The sequence below is a fragment of the Chelmon rostratus genome, chromosome 22, assembly GCF_017976325.1.
Source record: "Chelmon rostratus isolate fCheRos1 chromosome 22, fCheRos1.pri, whole genome shotgun sequence".
Taxonomy (NCBI): domain Eukaryota; kingdom Metazoa; phylum Chordata; class Actinopteri; order Chaetodontiformes; family Chaetodontidae; genus Chelmon; species Chelmon rostratus.
The window spans coordinates 12,921,755-12,948,952 of record NC_055679.1 but is presented as its reverse complement, the minus strand read 5'-3'; the positions used below and the strand labels follow the sequence as shown (position 1 = coordinate 12,948,952).

The following is a 27,198-nucleotide window of genomic DNA, read 5'->3' as shown; positions in this document are numbered from 1 at the left end:
TTTGTTTATTTGTGATGCACTGTTAACAGAAGAAAAAGCTTTTTTTAGTATGGAAAATACATGTTACAGCACAAACGTACCTGTCCCGATGAACATGACGTCGTACTGTCCGTCCTCCGCCTCCACTCTGTCCACCACCAGCTGGGAGAACTGGTAGTCCACATCTGTCCGCACCATGATGGGACGTCCACCTATCGGGTGCACTGGGTTGTACATGGCTGGGTGACCCCTGGCGAAGGTGATGACATCATCGGGGAGGTCCTTGGTGGAGTCAAATCCTCCAAAAGTCTTACTAGGACACTGAGAACCAGACCAAAAAGGAAAACAGGCAAGTTTTAAATAATTGACAGAGTTTGATTGTTGTTTCTTTCTCTAAATTCTTTATCTGTTTTATGTTTAGTGCTTGTAAAATCTTTTATTTGTGGACTTTATTCTGACTGAGACTCACGGTGCCAGGGCGGGGATAGGGCACCCTCCCTTGGAAAGGCACCCACTGGTAGTTGGGTCCGTCTCTGTGGGCGTAGGGCCCCAGGAAAACCCTCCTGATGTCTGCCATGTTGTACATGCATACCGCCGAGCCTTTAAAGATGTTACTGCGGAGAAAGAGGGGGAGAAAAGGGGATGAGAGACGAAAAGAGAGGAAGAGTTCAAGGATGAAGAGATGGAGGGAGCGAGCGAGCGGCGAAACGAAGAAAGATGGCAGAGGCAAACAAAAGGGATTCATAAACAATCGGCCACAAGACAGGGATTAGGAGCTTGTGAAATACTGAAGAAAGACAACAAAATGACCCTTCATCGCACAAAGACGGAGGTTGTCATTACCTAAGTACAGGAATGACAGATTGGAACTTCACTCTGATTGCTTCCAGCCTCTCGAGAACAGACAGGAATTTGGGCACACCACCAACAGAACAGGAGACCTGGTTCAGAGCATATTTGAAATCCCCTCCAATATTTTGCGAGTGCTCGGCCGGGCCAGATGGGCGGGTTTCGTTTTCGCTTGCCAGACGAGGTCCAAAGCAGGCGAGGTCAGTCGATCTCGCAGAGGAACGCGGGGAGACGATGTGGATTTCATGTGAATTCATGCTCTGTCGCAGGTCATCCAGAAGACGGCAATTTGAGCGGTGACTCATTAAAGTGGAGAATGTGGGAGTTTCACAGGAATATTCCATGATATACATATTCCAAAAGAGTTCCTAAAATACTGGAGGCTGTGAAAAAGTAAGCTGGCTTTTTAAATCTCTGACCACATAAAGGGGATCTGTCTCACCAATTTTATAGATTTGTAGTTATTTGTTTTTACGTTCGACGCTCATTCATCAGCTTCTTGTCACATTTTACAGATGGCAGATTTGAATTTGGACAGCAAGTCTCTCGCATTTGCAGGAACCAAATGCTTCAATGAGATTCGGGACGTCCTTTGTCTTGCTGACTGCAATGGGAAGTTGTATCAGACTAATTAGGGATGTGGCTGGCGCGCACGCACCCGACAGCACTCGCTAAAGCGTGGAAGATGAATGGATTAGCATTTGAAAATGTTAATTACAGAGAAATTCAATTAACTCCAGGGGCAAAAAAAAAAAAAAAAAAAAAGACACTCCAATATCTCTGCTTAAGAAGAAGGGGCGAACATGTGTTTGCGCAGATACACACAGTTCGAGGGAGAGGACACACAAATTCAGCCGACCCCACACAAATGCACATACACACACACAAACAGGGGCACAATCAAACATTGATCTGTCAGTGGCGGCTTCTCTGTGCCTCATTAAGCAGTGATATTAAAAGCCGGTCCCTCTGAATCTCTGCTCTATTCATCTCTGAAAACCGGCCACTTAGAAAACCAATTAAACCACTCTAATTCCTCAATGCCCCATAATTGAATTTTAAAGCGTGCATGTGTGTGTGTGTGTGTGTGTGTGTGTGTGTGTGTGCGAGTGCACACATGCGGGTACGTAGGTGCACGCCCACCACCGTGCACCGACCTCTTGCTTTGAATGCATTCCAGAAAGCTGAGAAAAGCCATACGGGCCTGGTGATGCGAGGCGCTTGTCGGTACGCGTTAGCCTACGCCGCCGCTCCATTCAGCCTGTCTTATCATTAGCGGTGATTGATGGTGAAGTGTTTGTCCTCCTTTCAAAGCCAGTCAGAGACACTACTGGCCACAAGATGCCCCCGCCTCCTTCCCAAATGCAAATTCATCATCATCACGATAAGTGCCACCATCTGTGCCATTTCAACTCGCTTATCTGTCTTTGCCCCGAGCCTTCACCTCTCCGCATGCTTCAACAGAGCCACACCCGGCCTCTGAAAATCCCATTCAAGGCTGGGGCGGCGGCCAGGGGAGAGACGCTGATGACGAGTGCGTTCCTGCTGAGTGAATATCGCGTTTCTCTCGCTCCCTCCTGCTCCATAATCTGATTTCCCTACAAGGCTCTGCCAAGGTTTCAATGAAAAAGGGGGACAGGTAGCAGGGGAACGGGGGAATTGGCTAAAAGCAATCTCCAATCTAAGACGTGGGGAGGGGAACCATGCGAGGGGAAAGCAGCCATAAGACACCTGTAAGTGGATTACGGGACCGGGAGCGCTGTCTGGGAATTTGACGGGGGCACGCTCAGTTGCTTGCATCCCGCCTTGTCATATAAAGTGCTTACGAAATTACAGATAAAGGGAATAAAGGATGTGAAAAGGAAGAATTCTTGAGAGGAAATATGAAGCGTGTGTGTTTTTCAAATACAGAGGAAATAACTTGTCCAGAACATCTGAATGAATATATATCAGCTCCCTCTGATCGCCTAGCAACAAATCAACAAACAAACATGATACTACTGATGTCTTTCAAGCTATTTGGGACTTTCAGTCTCTGTAGGCACATTTTGGAGGTCGCCATGAAAAGATCGGGGCGGGTACCTGGATGTGGTGAATACGGCGTAGATAACCGGATTCTTCGGGTCCTTGGAGCTCATGAGAAACACGTCCTCTGCAAATTCAAAGCAGAAATAGGTGAAGGTTAGACCTGAGTCTCCGAGGTCGACTTTTCCTCGTGCACAAGCGAAGAGAACACACTCACGCAGCTCATCGAAGTGCGTGTCGATGCCGTTGACCCCGGGCACTGAGCACATTAGCCGGGCCTTGAGGAAAGTGGTCCACTTGTTCACCAGACTCCTGTGACCTCCCATGTCATTCTGCGCCACAAACAAAGAAAAAAAAAATCTCAATGCATTCCTGCAGCCTCTCACATAAACATAAAAACTTCCACGCAGCAATGTGAGACATGACGATGAATCTGCGATGAGGATTTTGTTTGTGTTTGTGTGTTGTTACCTTACACAGTTGTCCTATCCGGGCGATGGTGGCCTTGCCAGTGTGCTCTCCGTCCATGGCGTTCTCCTTGAAAAACAGGAAGATCTTGTCGTCTTCAGGGTTGTCACTTTCTGGGATCAAGTTAACACCTATGAACCTGGGGTCTGGAGGAAAAAACGGAAACGAATGAAGCACAGAAACCAACGGCGTACGCAGGGAAATACGCACACATTTGTTCATACACACACACACCCTCACACAAACGTATTTTTTACAATCCAGCCCCTGCCCCAATGGCAATCCCCTCACCCCTATTTTACACCTCCGAAACCAATCCCCCGTGATATTCTCCAGTCACGGCTCAGTAATAACAGCCATTCACTTTACACCCTGCTGTTACAGTATCTGACTTTACCCCGAGTGAGCGCTCTGAGTCCAAATCCCACATAACCCCTGTCTCTAGACCACATCCTCACAGCCACACATGGCTCCGATTGTCCCGGGTAACGCGTGAATAAATTTATCTCGACTTTTAAGCGCAAGAGGAAATCAAAGCTAAACGGGCGAGGCCGGGGCCTTCGGGCCGGGACATCTCCTGACTTGAAGGGGGCAGAGGGGACTGAGGAGAAGTGGCCGCAGTCACTGAGGCGTCGTCACGCTTCAAACGAGCCTGCGTCTAAAAGCTCGGGGGGTTAGCTGGAGAGAAACAAGCAGTGCCATGTTACGCCTCCGTGGCCGTTTAGGATATAGAGTAGCTGTGAAAAAGTCAAGTGTGGCCAAAGTGGGAAGCAGATTTATAAGCGCTGTGCGGGTGCGAGACCTCTGGTATGAATCATGTGTACCCCACACACGCTCCATACCTCTATTGCGAATATGCCATTAAATCTACACCTTCGTAAATTCAACCTTGCACGCAGCCGCGTACAAAAACAGGCTTCTGCCGCCGTCGCCAACCATTGAGGTCATGCAATTCATTTCATTTAATTCCCAACAAAAGGCCACTTTATTCAGCCGAGCTTTAATCTAACCTCAGTGCTGAATGTGAGGGCATTAAAGGGTGAAGAGATGTGTAAATAAACTGCATGAACCAGCAAAGCCAAAGCTACCGTTTAACCCTAAATCCTTAATGGAATCGACTGCTATTAAGGATTCATTCCCAAGTTTCTCTCTTGTTACATTTGAGTACCATGTAACCTTGTTGATAAAGGCTCAATAGAATATCCCCATCCCAGTAATCCATGCAATTACAATCCCCCCCTTTGTGGAGAAGGAGCTGGATTTTGCCGGGCTGGATGGATACAATCCCTGGCGTGTTTGTTTGAACAAGGTGAAAGATCGATGGGGATTAACGGGGTAACAATGACTTCTCCTTTTTAAATCTCTCTTTATTGATATGTCACTGTAATCAGCACTGCAGAGACGGTGTTTGTGAGTTTTGATGGTGCTGTGGAGGAGGGGTTGTTTGAGGGGAACTGAGAGGAATTTGACTCCACTACAGGAAAACAGCTGAGACCGGATTAGTTCTGTGGGAAAGGGGGGAAAAAGGGATGGCACAGCTTGAGGGAAAGGTTCAAACTGACCTTTTGTGGCTCCCTAAGTCCTCGGTGCCGAAAGATAGCCAGACAGACTGAACAGTCAATAACCCTCGCTGCCGCACTAATCTTACGAGCGCAGGCAAATCCAGTGACTCTGTGAATGGGCTCTGATATCTGATGTCTGCACATGAATGGAAATGATTGGAGACTCGAGGCTTGTGAGAGAATTTAATGCTTCAAAGTCTGCTGAAAACTGGTATTCTTTCTCCCAAACTGGTCAATGACAAGGGTTTGGTTACATCTTGCTCTGAATATTTGAGGTTTATTGCAGGCCACGAGTGGCCAGTTTTATTTTACTAGTGAAGTTTGTTGGAGTTTTGTGTGGTCTGAAAATGTATGCTATCTTGGTTTTGCAGTCTGAACACTATTAGCTTCCACTGTGAGTTTGTAGATGCAAATGGAGGTCATTTGCATCTCTTAAAAAATCCTGGAAAGGTAAGATATTTAGGTGGACTGTAGTTACAAAACCCAGAAAAATACAGTACAAAATTAAAGTACACACGAGGCTTCTAGGAAAACAGAAATATCTCTTTTTTCCAAAGGAAAAACGTATTTGTACAAAACACAGATTCTTTTTTTTTTCCTCAGGAAAATGCATTCCTTCAGGAGAGAAATTACATTTAATTCACATGCTATCTATTTATTTTTTTACCATTCAGCCATCTTGAATCATGTTGCTCTGTTCTGATTGGATGATGATCTCCCAGGGTACGGAAAATAGCAAAGTCCCTTCCCATGAAATCAGCAGATGTGCCAGAGTACAGCTCTCCATCTGCCAGTGAGAAAAGTATTGTTAGGAGCAAATGGCCACTTCTGAATCGAATGTGTGCTTCCTGGAACTAATCAGGGCTGAGATCAAACTCACCGATCAGAAGCGAGGCCGAGAGCATTTTGGGGTCGTAGGGGCTTTTCCCGCGGCCGTTCTCGAAATGTGAGGACAGTCGAAAGATGTTGTCCTGTGGTGGAAAGGGTCAAAGTTCAAAACGAGGCCAGTGAACACCACATTAAGCCTGGCTAAAGGTACATTTATAGCCTGTGTTTCAAATTACAACAAATTCTCATTATAGCACACTGTGTTCAGGGTGGGATGCACTGCAACTTCAGGCTGGACATGAGCAATACGTTGTTGTTTTTATACGGAGGACTTCTTCTTTTTCTGCTTTGGCTACAGATCAACAGTAGTTTCTGCAAACTGTGCAACAAAAAAGAAAAGTAGGCAATGAAGTAGGATCATGCTGCAAAAGCACAGCTCCCCTCAGACTCTGAATATATTAAAAGAAAAGTCACAAAAGAGAGACCCAACTCAGTTTTCTTCAAATCAATTACTGCCAACACCACCTTAAATTCAAGTGGACTCATGCAGGGTCTTCTATACTCAAAACCTGCATGGTGCAAACAGCCATTCCCCTCCCCATTGTCACACTGCAGAACCCATGCCGGTGCATTGATTAACCTGTAGACCTTCATCAAGATGACTGATTAAACTTTTATGTAGAGGAGAGGTTGTTTAATTTCCGAACCATGTAGTGACCACTTTTTTCCACTTCTTCACACAAAGGAAAACATTGATGAGGAGATAATCAATGGAGGGAGTGATTACTGCTGTGCTCGACAGAAAAATGTGTGTGTGTGCGTGTGTGAGAGAGAGCGAGAGAGAGAGCATGCTCTCAGTGCAGCCTGTGTGATTGCTGTGCACATTTAAGGGGAAACACTATTGGACATTCCCTCTCATTAGTTTACAATAGCACTATTGTCACATTTCATGACTCGTTAATGAATGCTCAATTCAGATCTAAATTACCTTTTGCATATATATAACTCATTAAACATGTAGACCCCCCCCTCACACACACACACACATTTTGGTGAGCCACCATTAATGCATCTAGTGCATTACCTCTGCCCTCTTGCCCATTTCCAGAAATGCACAGATGGGGTGGAAGGCTCCTGTGCCACAGATGTACAGATGGGTCTGGTTGTATGGTTGGAGGACCCGGATGAAGTTATTACACTCTTTCTGAAAAAGACATGAGATACGGAACATCAAAAACCCAACCAACGAATATTTATGCAGCTGGCAAAGAGATTTAAATACATTTATCGCCATACGTTCATGTGTATGCAATATCTGTCTGTGTTGATGTAGTAATCCTACCAGTGTAATATATTATAAAGCCTTGTAAAGCATGTGAAACGTTTGGGATTTTTATGAAAGAGATTGTTCGCATTAACCTCCCCCATATCATAAAGTTTAAATTAAGTTTTATCCTTTATGAAAATAATGCTGACACATTTAACAGAAAAAAGCTCCGGTGTTATTCAGTTGGAAATACAGACTTAATAGAAAGCAGAGAATAATGGAGAATAGAGCAAAGCTCTGTTGGAATTCCCTTTAAATCAGGGACTTTCCACTGGGTTTGGAAAAGACTTACTGTATGAAACTCAGTCTCCTTCAAGGAAATCCCACCTGTAAGTCAAATCAGGCACATCCGCCTCAGATCTTTAATGATCCATATGTTTGAATTTACTGAGGGTATTTGGGTTGGCTCTCCAGCACATGTTGCAGTCCCAGTGGTGTGAGACTGTTTATTAGTGTGCTAATCAACTGGATTGGTTAATGCAGGAGGGTCATTAGCAGCCTCGAGGAGCTGATTTGGGCACATGTGTTTAAGAGATTAGCCCGGGGTCTGCCTTATTATAAATACATGCTGAATACCCACCGAACAAATAAGTAGGCATTTGCTTGGGGATTTGGAAATGTAGTATACACATCGCATGATGTGATGCAGGCGGGCAAATTATCCTTCTTTCCTCCTCCTTTTCACACGTGGAGCACTTCGGGCTGCTAAACTTCACTGACATTTCAGTTTGGTGATTTGACGATGTCCCACATATGAGACATAAATGGATATGACGCTTCGCTGAGTTAAGGTTTGAGTGCTGACATTTTCCAGTGCAACATCAAATTGACTCTGGCATCGCACACTGAAAAACGTTTCAAAAAGACAGAATTTCCTGCTATTATTCAGAAAGTGTTCAAGCTCTGACTCTTTGTCCCCCTTAGTAATCTTCTTAACGCAACAGTCGGACATTCTGACAAACATGCTTAGTTACTTTCTTGTTGAGACTTAGATGAGAAGATATCTGGACATACAAAGATGGAGCCAGCAGGGGGAAGCGGCTAGCTTAGCTCTGTCCAAATGTAACAAAATCTGCCTACCAGCAAATTGATTTAATCTGTTTTACGGGGGTTATGTGTGGGACTGTTTCTTGGCTGGGTGCAGTGACTTCCTGAGTCTTGCCAACTGAGGTCCTCACGACAAGATTTCAAGAAGTCACTGCAGCCAAGAAACAGTCCCACACATGAAACCCCAGAAAACCACAGACTGACTTTTGTACTTCGGTTTTTGTATGATTCAACAAACAAAAGCGTGCTACGTTTGGATGGAGGCAGGCTAGCTGTTTCCCCGTGTTTCCAGTCTTTATGCTAAGCTACGCTAACCAGCTGCTAGCCACAAATCTGAATTTACCATCTAGACAACAGTGTGGGATTTAGCTCATCATCAAATTCTCACAAAAGCAAATTTCCCAAAATATTCCACAACTGTTTAATATGGAATCTGATTTCATCTTTACGTCACAATCTTGATTTAGTTTTGTTATAAAAACATCATGTTATACTGTAGCATGCTAGAAGTTTCTGACGTTGGTTCATTGAAGCACTCAACACCTTTCAACTGTGCACATTATCATCAGCTCACTATCCCAACAACAGATTTCAGCTGCAGGACTATCACTGAGCTCACACAGGACGGCTAAACTCGCATGGTGTCTTGTGGCTGACCTCAGCCCTGCACGTCCCTGCGCCCATGTGACTGTGTAACATAATGACTTTACCCTCTGTGTTTCCTACTGTCGAACAGCGGGGTCACCCATGACCCTTGATGTCCCCCCACATCATTCTCACGCCCTGATTATATGCATTTCACCAACTCCTGTAATTCCACCTCCCCCAGTGCCAGCTCTGTTTAGGATTTTGCACGCCTGTCTTCCAGTTAGACTCATTAGCTATGCGGTAGGTAGGTTGCATCCTAACACTGACGACCTCAAACACGCGGCTCTGTCTTGCGTCCAGGTGAAAAACGGCTTCCCTGATCACAAACCATGTCATTATGTGAAAACAGCAGCGGAGCATACATGACTCATTATTGGATAAAATGAACGACTCCCTTTGGACTGAGCATTAATGACGACTTTCCACGGGAGAAATGGGTGGACAGATTTGTATGCATTTGGAAGAGCTGAGAGAATTATGAGATTATGCTGAGGTCTCTAATTAAATATGGAAAATGCATTGGAAATGCAGGAAAACTGAACTGTGATTTTTCCTTTAATATCTGTAATCGCTGGAGAAAAAAACAGGGAATGACATCAGGCAGTATGAAACAGTGAAGACACACTCCAGTATCTGAACCCTTTGTTGACTGAATCAAACGCAACAACCTGGGCAATGTCATACACTCGTCCTGCCAAGGAGAATGATACAGCCATCAGGCATTTCAGAGGGCAGCTGTTACATTTGCTCTGCGGCTGTAGATTGTGGTCTGGAGAAATGCATCACTTTGGGAGCTCTGAATGCTTTAGTAATGTCCTAATCAAGGTCTCTCCGTGCTGCACTCCGTCTCTGCTCTCACCGCCTCATTTTCAAGAGTAAACATTTTCGCAGCACGCAAATACCTCATCGTTGTGTTCTGTGTGATTTCTGTGTGTGGCACACACACTCTCTTTCCACTGTGTGAGGCAGCGAAGGTGTAGCGCCGCTTGTGTGGCTGCGGCTGTGTGTTTGCGTGAGAGTCCCAGAAAGCTGGCGGCGAGTTAGACCCCAGTAAAACCTCTGTGATTTAAAATCGTAATTCAGGATAATCCTAAAACCCTGCAGCCGCTGCACTCTAGACCCATCCAGCCATGAAATTAAGATCAGATACAACGCGGAGAGGGCCTATCCAAACAGCAACACAAAGATAACACACACCACCACCATCGTGCACACAAGCTAAGCTGGTGGCATATAGTGTGTGCTCAGCAAACTTGTGCGGAATGCCACATGTGAGCTAACGCGCTGCGCCAGATAACAGGAACTCAAACAATACACTCCCACATAAGTATGCACATATGCGCACACTCTGAGGCACATGCATAGACACACTCCCAACAGCAGCAAATAACCTCTGAGGTAGTGCGTCATTGTACACCTTAGTGTGACCGAACATCTGTTGTACAGCGTGTTTAGCTGTGTGTGTCAGTGGGGGATGGCCTGCAGAGACTACCGTGTGCTGGGGAACATTTCTACTGTGCTATAATTTTTATCTGAGCTAATTTCCTCCCTCCGCAGCGCTCTCGCTGGATCCGAGCAACTTCTTCTGCGCTGTGTGAGAAATGTGAAGACCTGCATTGGACTGCACGGGGCAGCCGTATAATTTGTGCAACAATAGAAGCAAAAATTGCAGGGAAGAGTTCAAATGGTGACGCCGTCGTGAATGTGGACTTACCCCAAGGTCTTTCCCTGCCCACTTGCATTCATCCCTCTTGGAGGGGGTGGCGGGCCACGCGATCTGCGCAAATGAGAGAGCGACAAAGTCAGACGACGCTGGAGGTGGAGCGGAGAGATTTCCGTGCTGCTTCATGAAACAGTGAGTCAATGCAGTGAATCAGAGGAAATCAGGATTTGTGTATTTCCAGGAGAATGACTTCTGAATTTGTCATGTTTTAATATTGACAATTCATAGTTTACTCACTTCCTTATTTCCGTCTATGTCCCTGTCAAACCATCAGTGCTGAGGGTGGATGATAAATAAGGAATGGCCTTTGAAACAGTATAATCAAAAAAGTGGAAAGGAAAACGGTTCAGGTGACAGGTAAAAAAAAAAAAAGAAACAAATTGAGTTGAAAAAATGTATGTGCATGTGTGTCTAAGTGGAATTGAATGAGATACAGCATGAAGGTACAGCACACAGGAATATTACCCTCAATATTGCTGTTGCTGTGTCGATATAGACTATTTGTAAAGTCTAAATACGGGTTCTGGTTCAAATTATGGCATTTAAGAAGTTAAACTCTCTTCTCCAGTTGAAATCCTGAGCATGTGGTTCTGCTTTTCACTTCGACTGTGAAGAGAAAGTAGGCTTTTGCTACTTTGTTTAGGAGGAGATAGGACTCATTGTGAAATAAATGATGGCTTTGTACTGTCCTTAAGGCAAATCCATCTGTGGCCCCTGGTGTCACGTGAATTATAAACACGTAGAAAAGGAAGGAAAGTGCACGACTGAGCTGTAATGAGTAAGGGAATGATTATATACACATAAATTCGGTGCAGTTGAGCTCCGTTTTTTCCTGGTGGCCACACAGATGTGGACAGACAAATGAAATGCATGCACACGCATGTGCATGCATTATTATGTCCATACAATGTGCAAACATTCCTCGTTCAATCCCTAGACTTTATCTCCTCTTGAGATCAGCTGAGTGTTCCTCTCTTGGGAATCTGCGTTACACATTTCAGGATAATTACATTAGATTTGCTTAATCACTGCTTTCTGGTCTTTATCTCACAATGACGCAAAGATCAGAACAAAAGAACGAAAAAGGGGAAAAAAAATACATCCGAGCCAAGGGCAAAAGAATTCAGAGACACGCTCTCTCTCTCTCTCTCTGCATTCGCAATGTGCTTTTCAGCACTTTCATAGCCCTGCTCAGCTCTCTGCAACCTCCAGGCAAGTCTGTGTCAGTCTTCTGTGTCTATGATAGCAGCCTGAATCTGATAAAAAGACTGTTAACCTAGCCCAGGTGGTGTAATGGAATTATGGACAGCCCTGTCTGGACCGAGACAGACGGTGGGAGGGATGAAGGGAGGGGAGGAAGAGGTGGTGTAATGCACTCCAGAGGGAGGAGAAGAGAAGAGCTCAAATAACACCTTGCAACCTCGACCAAAAGAACATAACTGCATTCAACAATCACACACACCTACAAAAGACTAAAGTGGAGTAGATCCGAGGTCTACCTGTCTGTGGTCTCTGTTGATGTTGACGAGGTCGAACGAGAAGATGTGGTCCTCGGCCCCGACCAGTAGCCTCCCTCGCTCCTCGTCCAGGAGGAAAGCGTCGTAGCTCGAGCTGTTGGCCAAGCCGTTGAAGGTGACGAGGTTACTGGACTCTAACATCTCTGGAAGAGAAGGAGAAGGAAGAGCAAGTGTTGATCGTGCGCAGGAATGGCTGATGATGGCTAAATATTGTATGAGAGCACAACTATTCATACAGAAGTCAGTTAATTTTCATCATACACTTTAAACATGTGTCAATAGCTTTAAATATATTTGCATTGAAAAAGAATAAATATGTAAATGTAAAAACATTGTGTTTGTCTTTGCATTAATGACAGAATATCAGAGCTTCCACATCAAGATGCCCTCTTGTATGAAATGAGTGACTTTTTTTTCACATTTCCTTAATTGCTTTTCCACACACACATTTGCACACGCTTCCACGCAGACACACGTCAGTCAGGTATATAGCGTGAGACTTTTCGAAGTGAACACAGCGTGTCCCTGATTGGGACACGGTTCAGACTGTTCAGCCGTGTGATTGGTTGAATAATTCATATGGAGTCAGGGCCGGGGGAGACACTGTGTGTCAGTAAGTAAGTGTGGGTGTGTGGGGCATGCTGCTGTAAATGGGTTATTATGTAAATCAACACTGGAGAGTGTGTTTCAGGTGTATAAACTAACAGTATGCAGCCACGCTCAGTGAAAACCAGCACAGGACTTGAGGTGTGGCGGCTGGAGTTGAGTGACCTCTGATAGTCAGTTAACATTTAATCACCAAAGACTCTGATGGTATTGTATTAACAAAGAGACACACTCCCTTCCTGACACCAAGTTAACCCTGTGATTGAATTTCGTTTGCAACAAAAGTAAGACAAAATAGTTAATTTCTATTGGTTATAGTGTAACCGGGAAAGCTCCAAGGTTCAGGTGAATCGATGGAAGAGCCAGAATGTGCATCATCCTTCGGTCTGTATCAAAAATAGAGCTGATTAGTTATTTTTAGTTTATAGTATGAAGGTGATCAACAAGAAAATTAATCAGCAGCCTTTTGGATGATTGATCATTCATCAATCTTCGCTATCTTTTGCTAGTTACAGCTTTTAAAACCGGAGGATTTGCTGTTTTATAGCATTGTAATTTGAATATATTTATTGAATGTATTTATACTTGTGTACCTTGGGGTCTGAGAAGGTTTAACAGGCCTTTTTCACTAATCTACATATTGTAGATAAAGCAAATAATCAAGGAACTGGGAAAAAAAATAAGCCCGGTTAAACAACAGGCACAATGATTGTTAAGTTAAATTAATAAAAAGTTAATAAATTACGAATTAAAACTCATTCAAAATGCCCTCAATTAATACTACTGTGTACAAAGACGCTTAATGAGTCACTTTTCTTACCCGTCACATCATCTTATTTACGACATATTTCTACCATGAGAGCCCAAGTGGACCAAAAGCCAATGAAAACATCTTTAATTATAATTAAAAACAAAACAATGGAAGATGTTTAGCTAATTGAAAAGCAGCTGCCACAATTAATGTGGAATTTGTCAATCAAGAGTAGCATTTTTGCTCATAACCTCTCAAAAATATGATGGAAATAACAGTAATATTTGGTTTACAACTAAATTACTAGATATTAAATTACCTTAACCATGTGCCTCTGGTTGGTCCACTGGATGCAGACATGTGCTCTATATTTGCACCACAGGTACAGTCCTCTAACACATCAGCCTCACTATCACACTACATCATCCATCATCATCAGCGTCAGCGTGTATCACGGACACACGCAGGCACGCAATATAGAGACGAGCACAAGCGCACATACGCACACAAACATGTATGTACTGTATACACACACACACACACACATGCACACAGTCCGGCGGATTGTGATCTCCCTGCTCTCCCCACAAAGCTCTGATTGACGGGCTGCTATAGGAGCCATCTGCGCCCACTCACAGTGTGTAAGATCTTGGACATCTGTGTCTACATAAAAGAGGGGATTGATGGGAGGGGAGAAGGAGGAAGTGGCGTGTCAGCCATGTCTGTGTATCGAGTACCAGCGGGGCGGACGAGGACCGTGAGAGGGAGCGGTCGTCACCTAATAAAGACGGTTGCAGCTCATCTGCGTCAGTTGGATTTCGGGTTGAGGCTGAGGTTGAGGCTAGGGAAATGGAGTGGGTGGGTGTGGGCATCAATGGAGGTCTGTGGACGTGTGCTGGTGTGAGAATTCGTAGTGTACCACAGATGGGTTGAGCGTATGTGTGTGGGTTTCAGTGTGTGTGTGTGTGTGTGTGTAGGTATTTTTTTCTCTACGCTGGCCATTGCATGCACACCAACATCCAGGCATTCACGTTTTTACACACTTGTAATGCTATAATACTCAAACTGTGACGACAACTAATTAAATATTGAAGTAATGACGTGACGTCAGAGCCAATCAGATAGTCCCTCACGATCAGATAACCAATCAGACCTGAATTCGAGGAGGAAGTAAGGAAATGTGATTTCCAGTTGACAGGCTGCCAGAGGAGGTCTTCCCATGTTTCAACTATGAAGTAACGGAAAAAGAAATGGATGTGGCAGAAAGCCAGGGTATTCATAAAAACAGGAATCAAATGGAAAAATAAACAATTTCAGGCAATTGAAAGATTAGAAAAACATGAAAAGGGAAGAAAAGAATGAGACACAAGGACAAACAGTCAGAGGACAAACAACAATATCCTCTGCCTTCCCCCTGTTTCCACTTAGGAGAGACTTCTTCTCATTTCCACTTCACTGCCATCTTGGCTCGATTTGTGACGACCTGTATCATCTGAGAGCGAGAGGCTGGAGCTCGACCCGGCAGTCAGGAATGCGGTCCAAAATGGCAGCCGCCGCGGGCCGTCACGAAAGGTTTACCCCAGATGGGCCAAAGAAGAGAAAACACACTCGCGCATTTCAACACGTGGCGAGCTCTGACACAGGCACGGTGGCCTGAACGCGCAGATGCACACAGAGGGCCGCTCTATCTGCGCCGGGATCGACTGCGTGTGTTTGGAGAATCGGAGGAACTGGGCGTGAGCAGTGAAGGACCTCCAACCTAAACACAGACACGCTCGTTTGGAAATGAGAGCATGGGCAGATACCGGGCGCGCAGCACAGCTCATACAATATATAATAAGCAAGCAAAAGATGGGAGCGCACACACTCGGCTGACACACACACAGAAAAACACACACACACACACACACACACACACACACACACACACACACACACACACACACACACACACACACACACAGGCGAAGCAGGTTCGCCATGAATTCACTGCGTGCTGCTTTTAAAATGCAAACAAGTACAAACCCTTCAACTGACATGCATATTATATTCATATTGACCTAAATGTTTACACCACATCAATTCTCCCTGAACACACACACACACACACACACACACACACACACACACAGACAAACTTCTTCCCAGACTAAGTTGTAATCCAATCAGTATTTCTGCTTATGCAGCATGTGCTAGAGGAACAGTGAGCGCACTCAGCAGCTTCCACCTCTAACACACGCGCCCTGGCCCTGGACCCCCCAGCACACATAGATTAAAACACACCACCTCTCATGTATGTGTGTGCATACGCATGCCACTCAGGCCCCTCGCCGCACACAGTCTGCTTACACTAGCCACTGGACACACGGGCACATTTAATTGTATGTGCGTGCGTGTGTGCACGTGTGCGTATGCACTTCGTAAACACACGCACACGGCTACACACACGCACTCTCTGTTCAGTCTCCACTGCCCACTTCCATCCCACTTTCTCTTGTTACACAGATCATCTGTCTGCTCTTTTTCACTCGCACGTTCTGTCTTTTACACATGAAGTACACACATCCAGGCACAGTGGCCTGTGCAAACCGCTACACACACACACACACACACACACACACACACACACACACACACAGGCACAGACGTAAATCTGTAGACACCTGTGTGCATCCAAAGATATGGTGAAATCATCAACTTCATATGAATGAAAGATGGAAGTTTTCAGTTTCATCATATCTTATATATGCTAATGTACGTATTTTATGTATATATGTACCAGCTACACATTCACTCCATACACAAACACACACACTGTACATTCAAGGACGCCCCTCGAAACGGGCAAATACACGCAATTCATTCAAATAAATTATCATTTGTCCCTCTGCCACACTCCATTATGGAAAATAACCTGCCTCTTGTCTTAAAAAGCCCCAGGAAAAAAAAAAAAAAAGAAGAGCTACATTCAAAATTCAAGTGCAATTGTCTGTGGAGTACTCTTCACTCCCCCATTCTCCAAACAGGCAGGCATTTTAGACGCCTACATGCCACGCAATAGCGGAATAATGAAACGGCACGAAAGAAAGACGACAGGGCATTAAATGATGTTTGTCCGAATGTGTGTACGCGCCGCTGGTGTGAGTGTGTGTTTGAGTGACACGGAACATAAAAGCCCGACAGAGGAAAACACTTTACTGAGATTCAACAGATGGGTAATATTCCATTAAACTAATGCAACACCTGTGAAGTGTTTCTCCTGCTCATATATACAGGAGAGGGGCTTTCTATGCGTAAAAAAAGTGCTTGAATGACACATTTTACTTGTTAGTTTCCTGGTGTTGACACAGCTTTCTGTTTCATTCTGCTGCTGGCAAAAGGTGCATGACTTGGACTCTAGGTGTGTTTCTGCGGTTTGTCAGAGCGTGTAACTCTGTGTGTGACTAAAGAGCTACTCCGCTGACAGGCAGTGGGGGGAAAAAAAAAAGAAAATGGCAGCTCTAAAGGAACTGGCGCAGAGAATTACACGTTTATCTTTTAAATACGAGGCTAGTTTCAGAAAACCAAGGGCACGCAGTACTGTAATATCTCCAGCGGTTTGGTTTGGCTCGTCGATTCTCTCCGCCTTTCTCAACGCTGCCTCCAAACGCTTTCTTTCCTCTCCGTGTGTGGCGCCTTTTTTTTCCCGCTCTCGTGATGGCCTCGGCCACAAAACACAGGTGTCAGGAGGGAAAAAAAAAAAGGCGAGACGGCCGCCCCGTGGAAATTTGCCGAGGGCTTTGCTTAACAAAGTGTTCAAATATTATCCTAAGCTCAAGGATATCCACACATGCCTCTAAAGTTCGCCTCCCCTCTCTTTCTCTCTGCCTCCCTTTCTCTCTCTTTCTAAGCACAGTAGCAGGTGTGGGTTGGTTTCCATGGTGACCGTCTGTACAACACAACCTGGGGCCATCGGATTTCTCATTCAGGTGCGGCTGAGTGACAGCTTTGACAGGAAATGTGCAACCTCTCACACACACACGGCGATTACGGCGAGCTCCTGTGTGTGTGTGTGTGTGTGTGTTCATCAAAAAGAACAGAGAACGTGAACAAAGTGTGTGTTGATTGATTGTTCATTACGGCCGCGCTAAATATGTGACGAGTTTGCTGTTGATGCCATGGTGATATTGCTTTGCAGAAAGGGTGAGCGTGTTTCCTTTCATTTCCCTTCTGCGAGATTTAAGCTGAAATAGAAACTTTTCTGCTTTTTGACCGAAGTGACTCAGCCATAATTCATAATCAAGGACTGTATCGTATGGGAAATTTTAATACCATATTCTGCCCCGTGAATATGAGTATGTTCGACCATAGGATATGTATCAGAGGGACTAACAAGGAAAACGTGACCACATCCCAAACCACAGAGAATCCAGAGAGTAGTCTAAGTATGTGTTGAATTTCACCATACAGCACCATTCATCTCTCTCAAACCAAATGCTAGACTTCCTCATCACCGCACGACATTCCTGTCCTCCCTCGAGGGAGAGACGGACAGGCGGAGAGCGAGGAGGGATACTGAAAACAAGGGCACGGGGAGCTGGAGGAGTTGACAGCGGAGAAAGCAACATAATGACAGATAAAATAGAGACCAAAAAAAAAAAAAAAAATCAAGGATAATGACGGCAAACTAAGGCAGAAAACATGAGCGCAAGGAGGAAAGAAAAGCGCGCATAACAAAAGCGGTTGAATATGGAACCATTTCATTAGTGTGTGTCTCCTCCTGTCGTTGGACGGCTGGACCGCAGAGAGCAGTTTTCCACCAGCGCTGCGACCACAGACGGCTCGAGGCCTGGCCATGCCTACCGCAGAGAGCCCACTCGCTCACCACTAAATGCTCACGGTATAACCAGGCTGCTCAGACGCTCTGCTTCTTATTACTTTTAAGGAAAACACACGCGGGCAAACTTGCAGATATGCACATTCGCTTTTGTATGCAAACACAAACTTGTTTGAATATGTACAAACAGGCAAAATGGGCCATGTGTATCAAAGCACAAACACACACACACAAATCACAATATCGCTCCTCTGCAAAGCTGTGCAGGAAGAGGGAGATAGTGCTAACGCGAGGCGGTTTGATGGATGGACTTTGAGAGGGACCAGGCTGTGGTTAGCGTGGTCATGTCTGGAGCCACTGCCTGTTAGTGCAGCCTGTCAGCTGTACCGTGTAGCCGAATGGCAGCTCTGCCATTTTATTAGAAATTAATGAGGCACGGCTACAGATCTGAACGTGTCCCGGGCAAACTGTGACAGCAAACACGCCGATGCCACAGAGACGCTCGAACACAAATCCACAGGCGCGGATGCACATTTCAGCCCTGCACAACATTATCCGAGGATCTCATGGAACGGAACGAGGTTTCATAAGATAATTGAATACGCTGTCTGCATTTCATGAAATGCATTTGCACTTGAAAATCACAATAAACAAAATCCCAAGCGTTAATTATATAAAGTCAAGATTTATATTTGCCATTTCCCAACGTGGCGAACTGAAATATGACATTTGAGCAAAGTGTTTTCAAAACCTTCCTCATTATATCTCATGCTGCTTCTGACATTTATGACAGAGAGAGAGCAATAACAAGTCTACAGGAGAGAAAGAAAAAAAAAGACTCCACGACAAATTAAGTCTTAAATTATTGAAACTTTATGGGACTGGTATTTCAAGTTGACCTTATGTTTTGACATTCCAGGCAGTAAGAGCGGTAGAGTCGGATTAAAATCACGCCCAGTGTCTATAATTATTATAAATCACTGCACATCCTTAATGGCATCATTCCTGTGCAAAAGTCCATCACGCACTCCACTTTCTCTACTCCTTTAGGTTTCTGTTGTCTGCCACTCCCCCGTCTTCGTCCGTGTGTGCGTCTGTTGTCTATCAGTCGCTCTGTCTGTCTTTCTGCAGAGATGTCCCCCTCATTTGTAACACGACTCTGTTCAGATTGAATGGTGCACCCTTTCTCCATCTGACTGACAAGACTTAGCAGGTGGCGGGCCCATTCATACCCGCGGTTCAGCAATCTGCACCGCGCTGTAACCCAAGCCTGCGTCCCAAACACAGATGCAAAGGCACGGGATATTTTTCCTGTGTGCATGTCCGCACGGCGCTTAATGTACGCACGGACAAAAAAGAACGTGGACTGAACACACACAATTACTGTATGCACACACGTTAATCTTCGAGCAAACACGCGCTGCTCTGTCACTACCTCCTACTGCGCCTATAAGCACGCATCCAGCTTGTTTTTGCTAATCATTTTAGTTTAAATAAAATGTTCTAAAGCATATGGCAGCGTAATTAGGGAACATTTTATGAACGCTTGGGAAATGCTTGACATTCCAAAACACACAGCGACTTGAAAGGCGAGCAAGTAAGGCGCAATCGCTTAAATTACCTCTAATAAAATAAGATAGATTAAGTATGAAACAATCTATGATAACGAACAAAATCACCCACTTCCTGTATTAGTCGCAAGTGCAAAACTGCGACGAAAACAAGCGACAGATCCCTCTGCGGCTTGACGAATGGCTTTTTGTTTTGCAAGTGCATTTGAGTCATTGCACAACAATCTACGGGGCAATGAGTGTCGACATGGATACACACTTACACACGCTTCATTATGCCAGCTTTCAGCGTGTGGACTTGGGTGATGGGAGCTTACCAAACACTGCGGTCAGGTGTGTGAGTCAGTGTGAGGAAATGTAATATATTTGGATGTAACATGGGGGCAAACCACTGCAAAACATTGGCTTATACTATTGGAATGTGCCCGTGTGGGAGCAAAGATGAGGGCAGTTTAGAGTGTGTGTGTGTGTGTGTGTGTGTGTGTGTGTGTGTGTGTGTGTGTGTCCAAATCGAGTTGAAAAGAAGGATAGCCAAAAGATATGTATCAACTGAGCTGCAATCACAGAGACAGGAAAAGTAGACTAGCGAAAGAAAAAAAAAATTACAGACAAACACACAGACACACAGCCTACTAGAAGATTGTACTTAGGGTCTGCGGTGTTGTGGTTCCTCGAGATGCGACTGAGCCGCAGGAGAGGGAGGAGGGGGCAGGAAGAAAAGAGCGATGAGAAAGAAAGCGAGAGAGAGAGAAGGAGATGGAGGCAGACATCTCCAAAGTTGGCGCGTTGGGAGAACACCTTATAATTATCTACATCCGCTCTGTCAGCCCCGGCCCGCAGAATGGACAGATACAACAGAGAGAGACGGGGGGCCGAGACAGGCAGACAGATGCTCCTTCACATGTAAGAGAAGGAGCAGACGAAGATACACTGATAAACCGACACACATGCAAACACCCACAAACATACAAACAGCACATATTTTCATAGGCAGGCACGCCCACACACAAACACACACACGGACCCGCTCACACAGACGGGCTTATTATGGGGCTCAGTCCAGACTGCGTTGAGTGCGGTTCCACACCAAGTGTCTATTTTGAAGGCTTGTAAGCCAAGTCCAGATTCCCTGTCTCTTTCTCAGTCTCGCTCTGCCTTTCCTCCTCAGTTCCACCCATCCAGCCAGCGTGGGGCGGTTGCGATGGCATTAAGAGGTCATACAGTAGGCTCCGTAATTACCCACGCCAGGGGTAATTATCAGGTTGTTTAACGAGACCGTTTAAGTTTAAAGTGCCGCTCGCTGGCTCCTTTTTAGGGATCACAATAGGGTCAAGTTTTGCAGTTGCATGCATCTACCCCCATGTGTTCGCATTCGCCTGTGTGCTGTATGTGCGTCGATTGACCTTTAGGGGTCAGTGTTCCTCCTGATGACTACTTAACAGAGCAGAGTGCGGTAGATGGACTGTGTTCAGGAATGTGATAGTGTGCAGGTATGCATTGATCCATGGGAGCATATCATTGCGATCCACATGGTTGCTGTGCTGCAGTCGTGCAGCAGCGGCACCGAATAGTCTCAGTTGCGCAACATTAAGGCACTACTATGAAAGATTTCAATATGTTGGCAGTTGCACTTTGTTAGGCAAATCTAGGTGATGAGTCACTGTTCAGAGGCAATCAGGTGTACTTTAAAGATTACAACACAACACTGATTTCTCTCAGTTGTTTGAATGAGTCAGGCTTTGATGAAATGATACTAATACGCAAGTTGCCAAGCAAGATTATTTTAATTTGGACCTGAGTTTCACTTTGTGTCTCCCTCTCCTTAAGCTACTAGTCAAGGTGAGGAAAGTGAGAGCTATCCTAGTCTCAAGGAGAAGAGAAAATCATTAACTCTTGTGATCATAGTTCTGTCCCCATCAAGCCAGATCCTTTTACCTGAATGTCTAACTGGCCCCACTGGGAAATCATTTACTCTGCACTTGCTGCGCCAGCCGCCCCACGAGAGGTCATTTTATCTACCTGCCTCCGTTTCTCACTCGTTCTGCCTCTCAAACTGCTCACTCTGCAGTCGCTGCCTGTCCTTCGCGGCGGACGAAAAATCACTCACTTTTTTCCTGACGATCAGTCCCCGGAGGAGTGTCATCAGCACTCATTTGGGGATGATTTCATGGGAGCCTGCTCACATGCTCAGTGTTTATTTGACTTGCCCGAATCACGGGCCCTCCCTGTTCTTGCGACTGTCCGACTCCCGGGCCTCAGTCTCTGTTTCGTTCTCTGCTTGTGTGATCGTCCCTCTCAAGGACCCGCTCTTTTCCTCCGCGCTCGTTTGACTGTCCTTCCCAGGAGGATTCCTCCTTGTCGTTTATTTGACTTAATTACTATGCCGGCTTCGTGGAGGGAGGGGGGGATGAGTGACACTTCGTTTAACGACCAGCCTCTCTTCCTTCTGCGTCGTCTACTGTATGTCTGCCAGCTTTTCCTTCATTAAAAGCAAATTTCCTCCGCTCCACCGTCATCCCCCACCATGCCTCCGTCGCTCTCTCCGCCCCTCCACCCACCACAGTATGGGTGTTAACAGAGAATCATCCCCTGACAGGCACCAAGAGAGCCATCAAACACCTGTGGGCCCGAGACACAGGCGCAGACACTGGCGAGCAGTGACACACAAAGAAAATGGCAAACGATGCACTCTGATGCCTTCACGCCCCGTGATCGCTCACACAATGTCATGCATATACACACAACAGCAGAAGCCGACAGCAGTTTGCCATCGCACAGTATTACAGGAACGCAGCACAATGAGAGATACCGATTCGTGAGCTTATGCACACGTGCACACGCACAAAACCAGGTGTCTAATTATATGAGTGCACGCCAGACCTGACACATTTCTTGCCTCGCTAAAACACACACAGACTCGCGCACCGAGACACCGCTTACAGTCTAAGGGGAGGAAATCACAAGAGAGGGTGTTGAGTCCTCACACCAAGACGTGGCAAGAACATTCACACACACACACACACACACACACACACACATAAACAACGAGGCTTTGATGTACTTTTAGCAAAAATAATTGTACATCCACAAAAGTACATCTGCCATGACAGGCTAGTCTTTCCCTGCAGACCTGCTCTCTCGGTTTGAAGACACACATCCATCACTCGCACAGTCAGTCAATGCAGACTTTGATGCTTGATGACATATCTCTTGTCTAGTATTGTTGTCAGCAACATGTTCACTTGTCAGTCTGAACAGTGAAGAGGATCACAAAGGGGGGCAGGAGGGAACTATTTTCACATTCTTTAAACAGATGGCTGCGTGAAGGAGGGATGACATTTTCCCATCATGCCTAGAGGCTGCGTTTCGTGTGAACTGACATAATGGAGCCCAGGGGATATATGACTTAGCAGGTAAGTGCAACTATGATTTGTTCCAGATTTTATATTGTTCACATGGCAAATGCATGTCATCGCCCTTTAAAATCTTAGATCATGATATGCCAACTACGCCAAACCACAGTGGCACCAGGATGCATTGGAAAAACAGCATTAAATTACAAAAGTCACATGCCTTTTTATTTTAGATTTAAAACACAGACAATCGCCATACACGCTTAGAAGTTGACAGGGTGATAAAGGAAAATATACTGTACCAAAATTACAAGTTGCACTCCATCTAAAGAATAAAGCATGTCATATAGCAAGCCTCTAAACATAAGTTACACCAAACGTCTTGGCTAAAGATAGAAAATGAATTAGAGTGACAAACATCAGGTTTGCCCCCTCCAAGACTGAAATTGTCCCTCAGCATAGATTGAAATTATTTGAGGAACCAAAGCTTTGGGTGACACAGTCAAACACATAAAGGGACAATCAACCGCACGCTCGTGTTTTCAGACGCGAAACGACGGCAAATCAGCCTGTTCATAAATTTTCAGAGGGCATGTTTTATGAGAGAAACAGGACTAAAATAAAGAAATGGGAGACCACACTCCCAGCCATATACTTTCGGTCAACAATAGCCTCCCTCACTGACATTAAAAAGCAAAAAAACCTTCCCAAAATATGCCAAAAATGTTGCCAGTTATTTCTAGCTGAGATGAAAAGTCTGCTATTACAAAGAGCCTGATTTAGTGTAGGGTGTGAGAGAGGAGACGAGACAGAGAGAGAGAGAGAGAGAGAGGGAAGAGGAGGAGGAGGAAGAGGAGGAGAGGAAGAACCGGCGCTCCGCAGTCTCCCCTCAAAATAACACAGAAGGAGAGAGAATAACATGTTTGCTGTATACGTCAAAACTTACACGTGCACGATATAAAAACACACATGAAACTCCCTCTCACTCCCTGCCGATGCATTCTACTGCAAATAGATTATTTAATGCACACACGTTAAAGCAGCATGCATATATAGTTTTCCATTTAAACAAAACTCTGTGACTGTTGGATCCATTTAGGATAGAGAGTAATGAGAAGTCAGGAAACCTGCACGGCCCCTTAAAGAAAGGCTCTGTGTCATGACCAAAGCAGAGTTTTTGGGACAGAAGCCATCAAAACAGAGGCTTGCCGCCTGTTCCGAGCACTTAACAGGGCTGTACAGTGCTAGCAGAAGGGGACAGCACAAGGGGAAAATTGGTACAGGGGCCAATATATACATTTAACCCCTCAACATATGGAACCAATCTGACTATTTGTAAGAGGAATTGTGAATTCTGAGAGACGGGCAGAGCGAGTGAGAGGGAAGGAGTGAGTTAATAGGAGAGAAGAATACAGGAGGTTGAGCCGAGAGTTAGATGCTGTGTACTGACCAAGAGGGAGAAAGAGTGAATGAGAGAGACACAGAGGCAGAAATAGATTCACAGAAATAGGAGAGGAAAAAGGGATACTCAACATAAGGAAGAATGGAAGAAAAGAAAAGCATGAAAGAGCAGCCACGGGCAAGAAAAAACAGACCAGACAAGCGGGTCTACGTTAAAAGCACCGGCGACCACCGCCGTCCCACATATCCTGGAGTCAGGGGGGAATGGAGAATGGGCTTACCCTTGTATGACAGCTTTAGCCTGGGCACGTTGTGCTTGGGCTCAGCACCTCTCCCCGGCTGCACCGCCCCGCACAGCAGCACTACAATCCCAAACAGGTAATCCATGGTGCTGGAGCGCTGGCCTCCAGACCAGGGGGCACTCGCAACCCCGACCAGTGCCCAGAGATGAGTGTCTCCCCGCTGGGGTACGCCGAGCCTGGAGAGCCCCTGAAAGTGGAGGTTCCAGGGAGGGGGGGGTAGGGGGAGGTGGGAAATCCTGGTTGTGCTCCCCAGCTCAGAGTGCAGACTGTGAGGGGACTTCTGTAGTGTGAAGTGGGTGGCGGGGCGCCGCTCACATGGCTCCCCGTGTGGAGGTCCAGGCTATATAGTCCCTTGGCTTATCTGTTCTCCCCCAGGTGAAGGCTCAGCGATGCTTCAGCTTGGCGTGAAGGAGATGAACGGTTGAGCCTGTGTAAAGGTAAATCAGTTCACTTATCCAATAGTAAGGCTCTCCTTTCCTAGAGGCTTCTTTTTTTTATCTTTCTGTCTTCTGGCTTCTTCTCGTTGAGCAGACACTCACAGCAAACCTCTAATCCTTGTGTGCGGCTCCACCAGACTGCCAGGGAGAGAGAGGAAGACAGAGAGAGCTACACCATCCACGGGAGGAGAGGGGAGGGGAGGGAGAGCAGCTGAGAGAGAGAGAGAGAGAGAGAGAGGGGGGCGGGATGACTTGAGAGCAACGCTGAAACCAGTATAGTGGATAGAAAGTGTAGTGGAAGGTTAGGTTTTTATACTGTTTTCTCTTCCGCACTTAATTCCTTTTTTTTGTTCGTCATCAATCTCATGTCATCATTTCCTTTATATATTTCCTGCTTTAAAAAGCCTTTCCTGTCAGACTGATATCTTCCAATAAATTTGAATGATAAAGCTTGAACCTCACAGAGATCTGTACGGTTGTTTTGTTTTTGAGTAGGCGCCAGTAAAACGTTTCGGATGCACGCACGCTACACGGTTTAACCTCAGATCTTTGTCCTGAGTTAAAATCCAGAGAGTCACCTCGTTAATGATTGCCTCAGTTATTTCAGAGAAGCGAGGTTTATTTTGCTGTGCACTGATACCAAGTCCTGAGATGGTGAGATTCAGAGTGCCTTATTGAGAAAATATCTCACCACAAGGTCCGTGTGGCACCTTTTGTGGAGCTCTGGACCTTATCACGCAGTCTTCCTCAGTAAAGTTTGCCCAGCTGTCATTGGTTTAAATTTTCTATTTCTTTAGGAACTTTTCATTCATGTTGGCCAACAATGCTGAGACTGATTGGTTAGATTAAAAAAAAAAACATTAGAGACATCACATGTAAGAACAGGAGTGTTTTTTAAACGCTCACTCTATATGCTGTAGCTGCTTCAGCACGGGGTGACATGATATGTGATTTATATCCTCAACAGAATTTCAGGGAATACACAGAAATATTTTTCACAAATAGGATTTAGACCAGCACAGGTGAGAAAGGGCGTCTCTTTACATTTTAAATGCTCTGCAGATCATGTTCATGACTTTTCCAGCATGTGTGGGTTATAACTCGGGATTGAAGTGCGTCTGGGAGTTCGTAAGAAGTGGACTGGAGGACATGGATGAAGAAAAACGGTCATGGTTCCTGGGAAAAGTTGACTTTTGACTTGAAATAAATAAGACAGAACAACAGTGTCTAATTTCTAAAACACCCATATCATGTAAACTCCAGGCCCTGCAGAGTTCAACAAAGTGGATCCTAAAGAATTTCCCACATTTGTTTTCCTTTGAGAACTGAATATTTATATTTTTCAGAGAGCTATGAGGAATATTGCACATACATTAGGTGTCAGAGTTTTTTTTCCCACAGAGGGTACAGCTTTGGGTCTGTTTTTCACTTGTCCAGATGAAACCAGCCGGTTAAGGGGAACACATGCTGGTAGTTAACCCGTGTAGTCTGAGACGGATCCTGTATCTGGTTAAGTCATTCACATCAGCGAGGCAGGTCAACAGCACCCCCCCCACACACACACACACACACACACACACACTCCTCTCAACCCCCGCTAGCCCCTGCAGGTGTTTGTGTGTGAGTGGGCACCTCCTGCTTCCTCTCGGAGGGTGACAGCAGTGGTGAGGTGATAAAAGCTTTGATAAACAGGAGTGCTGATGTGTCAACTCACACACCTCAAGACACTAAAAGAAAACAACCTGAGAATTGGGCTGGTATAGTGAGCGCAGTGTGTGTGTGTGTGTGTGTGTGTGCGTGCGTGTTACATAAGGGTACCCTCATCTACTGCACTCCCACCCATGCTTTGTGTTGTGAAACTATTGTAGCTGCTTTGCAAAGCTTATACCTTCTGGCATTTTGTGTGTGTTTGTGTATTCTATAAAGCCTGAGCCTTTCCAGGATGCTCCTTTTTAATGCCCAATCATTATACTATCACCTGTAAAATG

General features: G+C 45.4%; 1 protein-coding gene across 3 annotated transcripts in view; it reads right to left on the bottom strand.

The window, feature by feature from the left end:
* Positions 1 to 27,198, bottom strand: part of sema3aa (sema domain, immunoglobulin domain (Ig), short basic domain, secreted, (semaphorin) 3Aa) — a 104,228-nt gene that overhangs the window by 6,891 nt on the left and 70,139 nt on the right. For 2 of the 3 annotated variants that reach the window (XM_041963923.1, XM_041963924.1), the window contains exons 1-11: positions 24,753 to 25,467; positions 11,956 to 12,116; positions 10,448 to 10,510; positions 6,796 to 6,915; positions 5,764 to 5,854; positions 5,551 to 5,670; positions 3,325 to 3,467; positions 3,071 to 3,185; positions 2,911 to 2,980; positions 449 to 593; positions 81 to 300 (exon numbers count right to left, since the gene is read on the bottom strand). In XM_041963923.1, the coding sequence (XP_041819857.1) occupies positions 81 to 300; positions 449 to 593; positions 2,911 to 2,980; positions 3,071 to 3,185; positions 3,325 to 3,467; positions 5,551 to 5,670; positions 5,764 to 5,854; positions 6,796 to 6,915; positions 10,448 to 10,510; positions 11,956 to 12,116; positions 24,753 to 24,858 (1,354 nt within the window). In that variant the 5' untranslated portion in view covers positions 24,859 to 25,467. Of the gene's footprint in view, positions 1 to 80; positions 301 to 448; positions 594 to 2,910; positions 2,981 to 3,070; positions 3,186 to 3,324; positions 3,468 to 5,550; positions 5,671 to 5,763; positions 5,855 to 6,795; positions 6,916 to 10,447; positions 10,511 to 11,955; positions 12,117 to 24,752; positions 25,468 to 27,198 lie in introns of those variants that run through there. The other variant, XM_041963926.1, reaches the window with a different exon arrangement.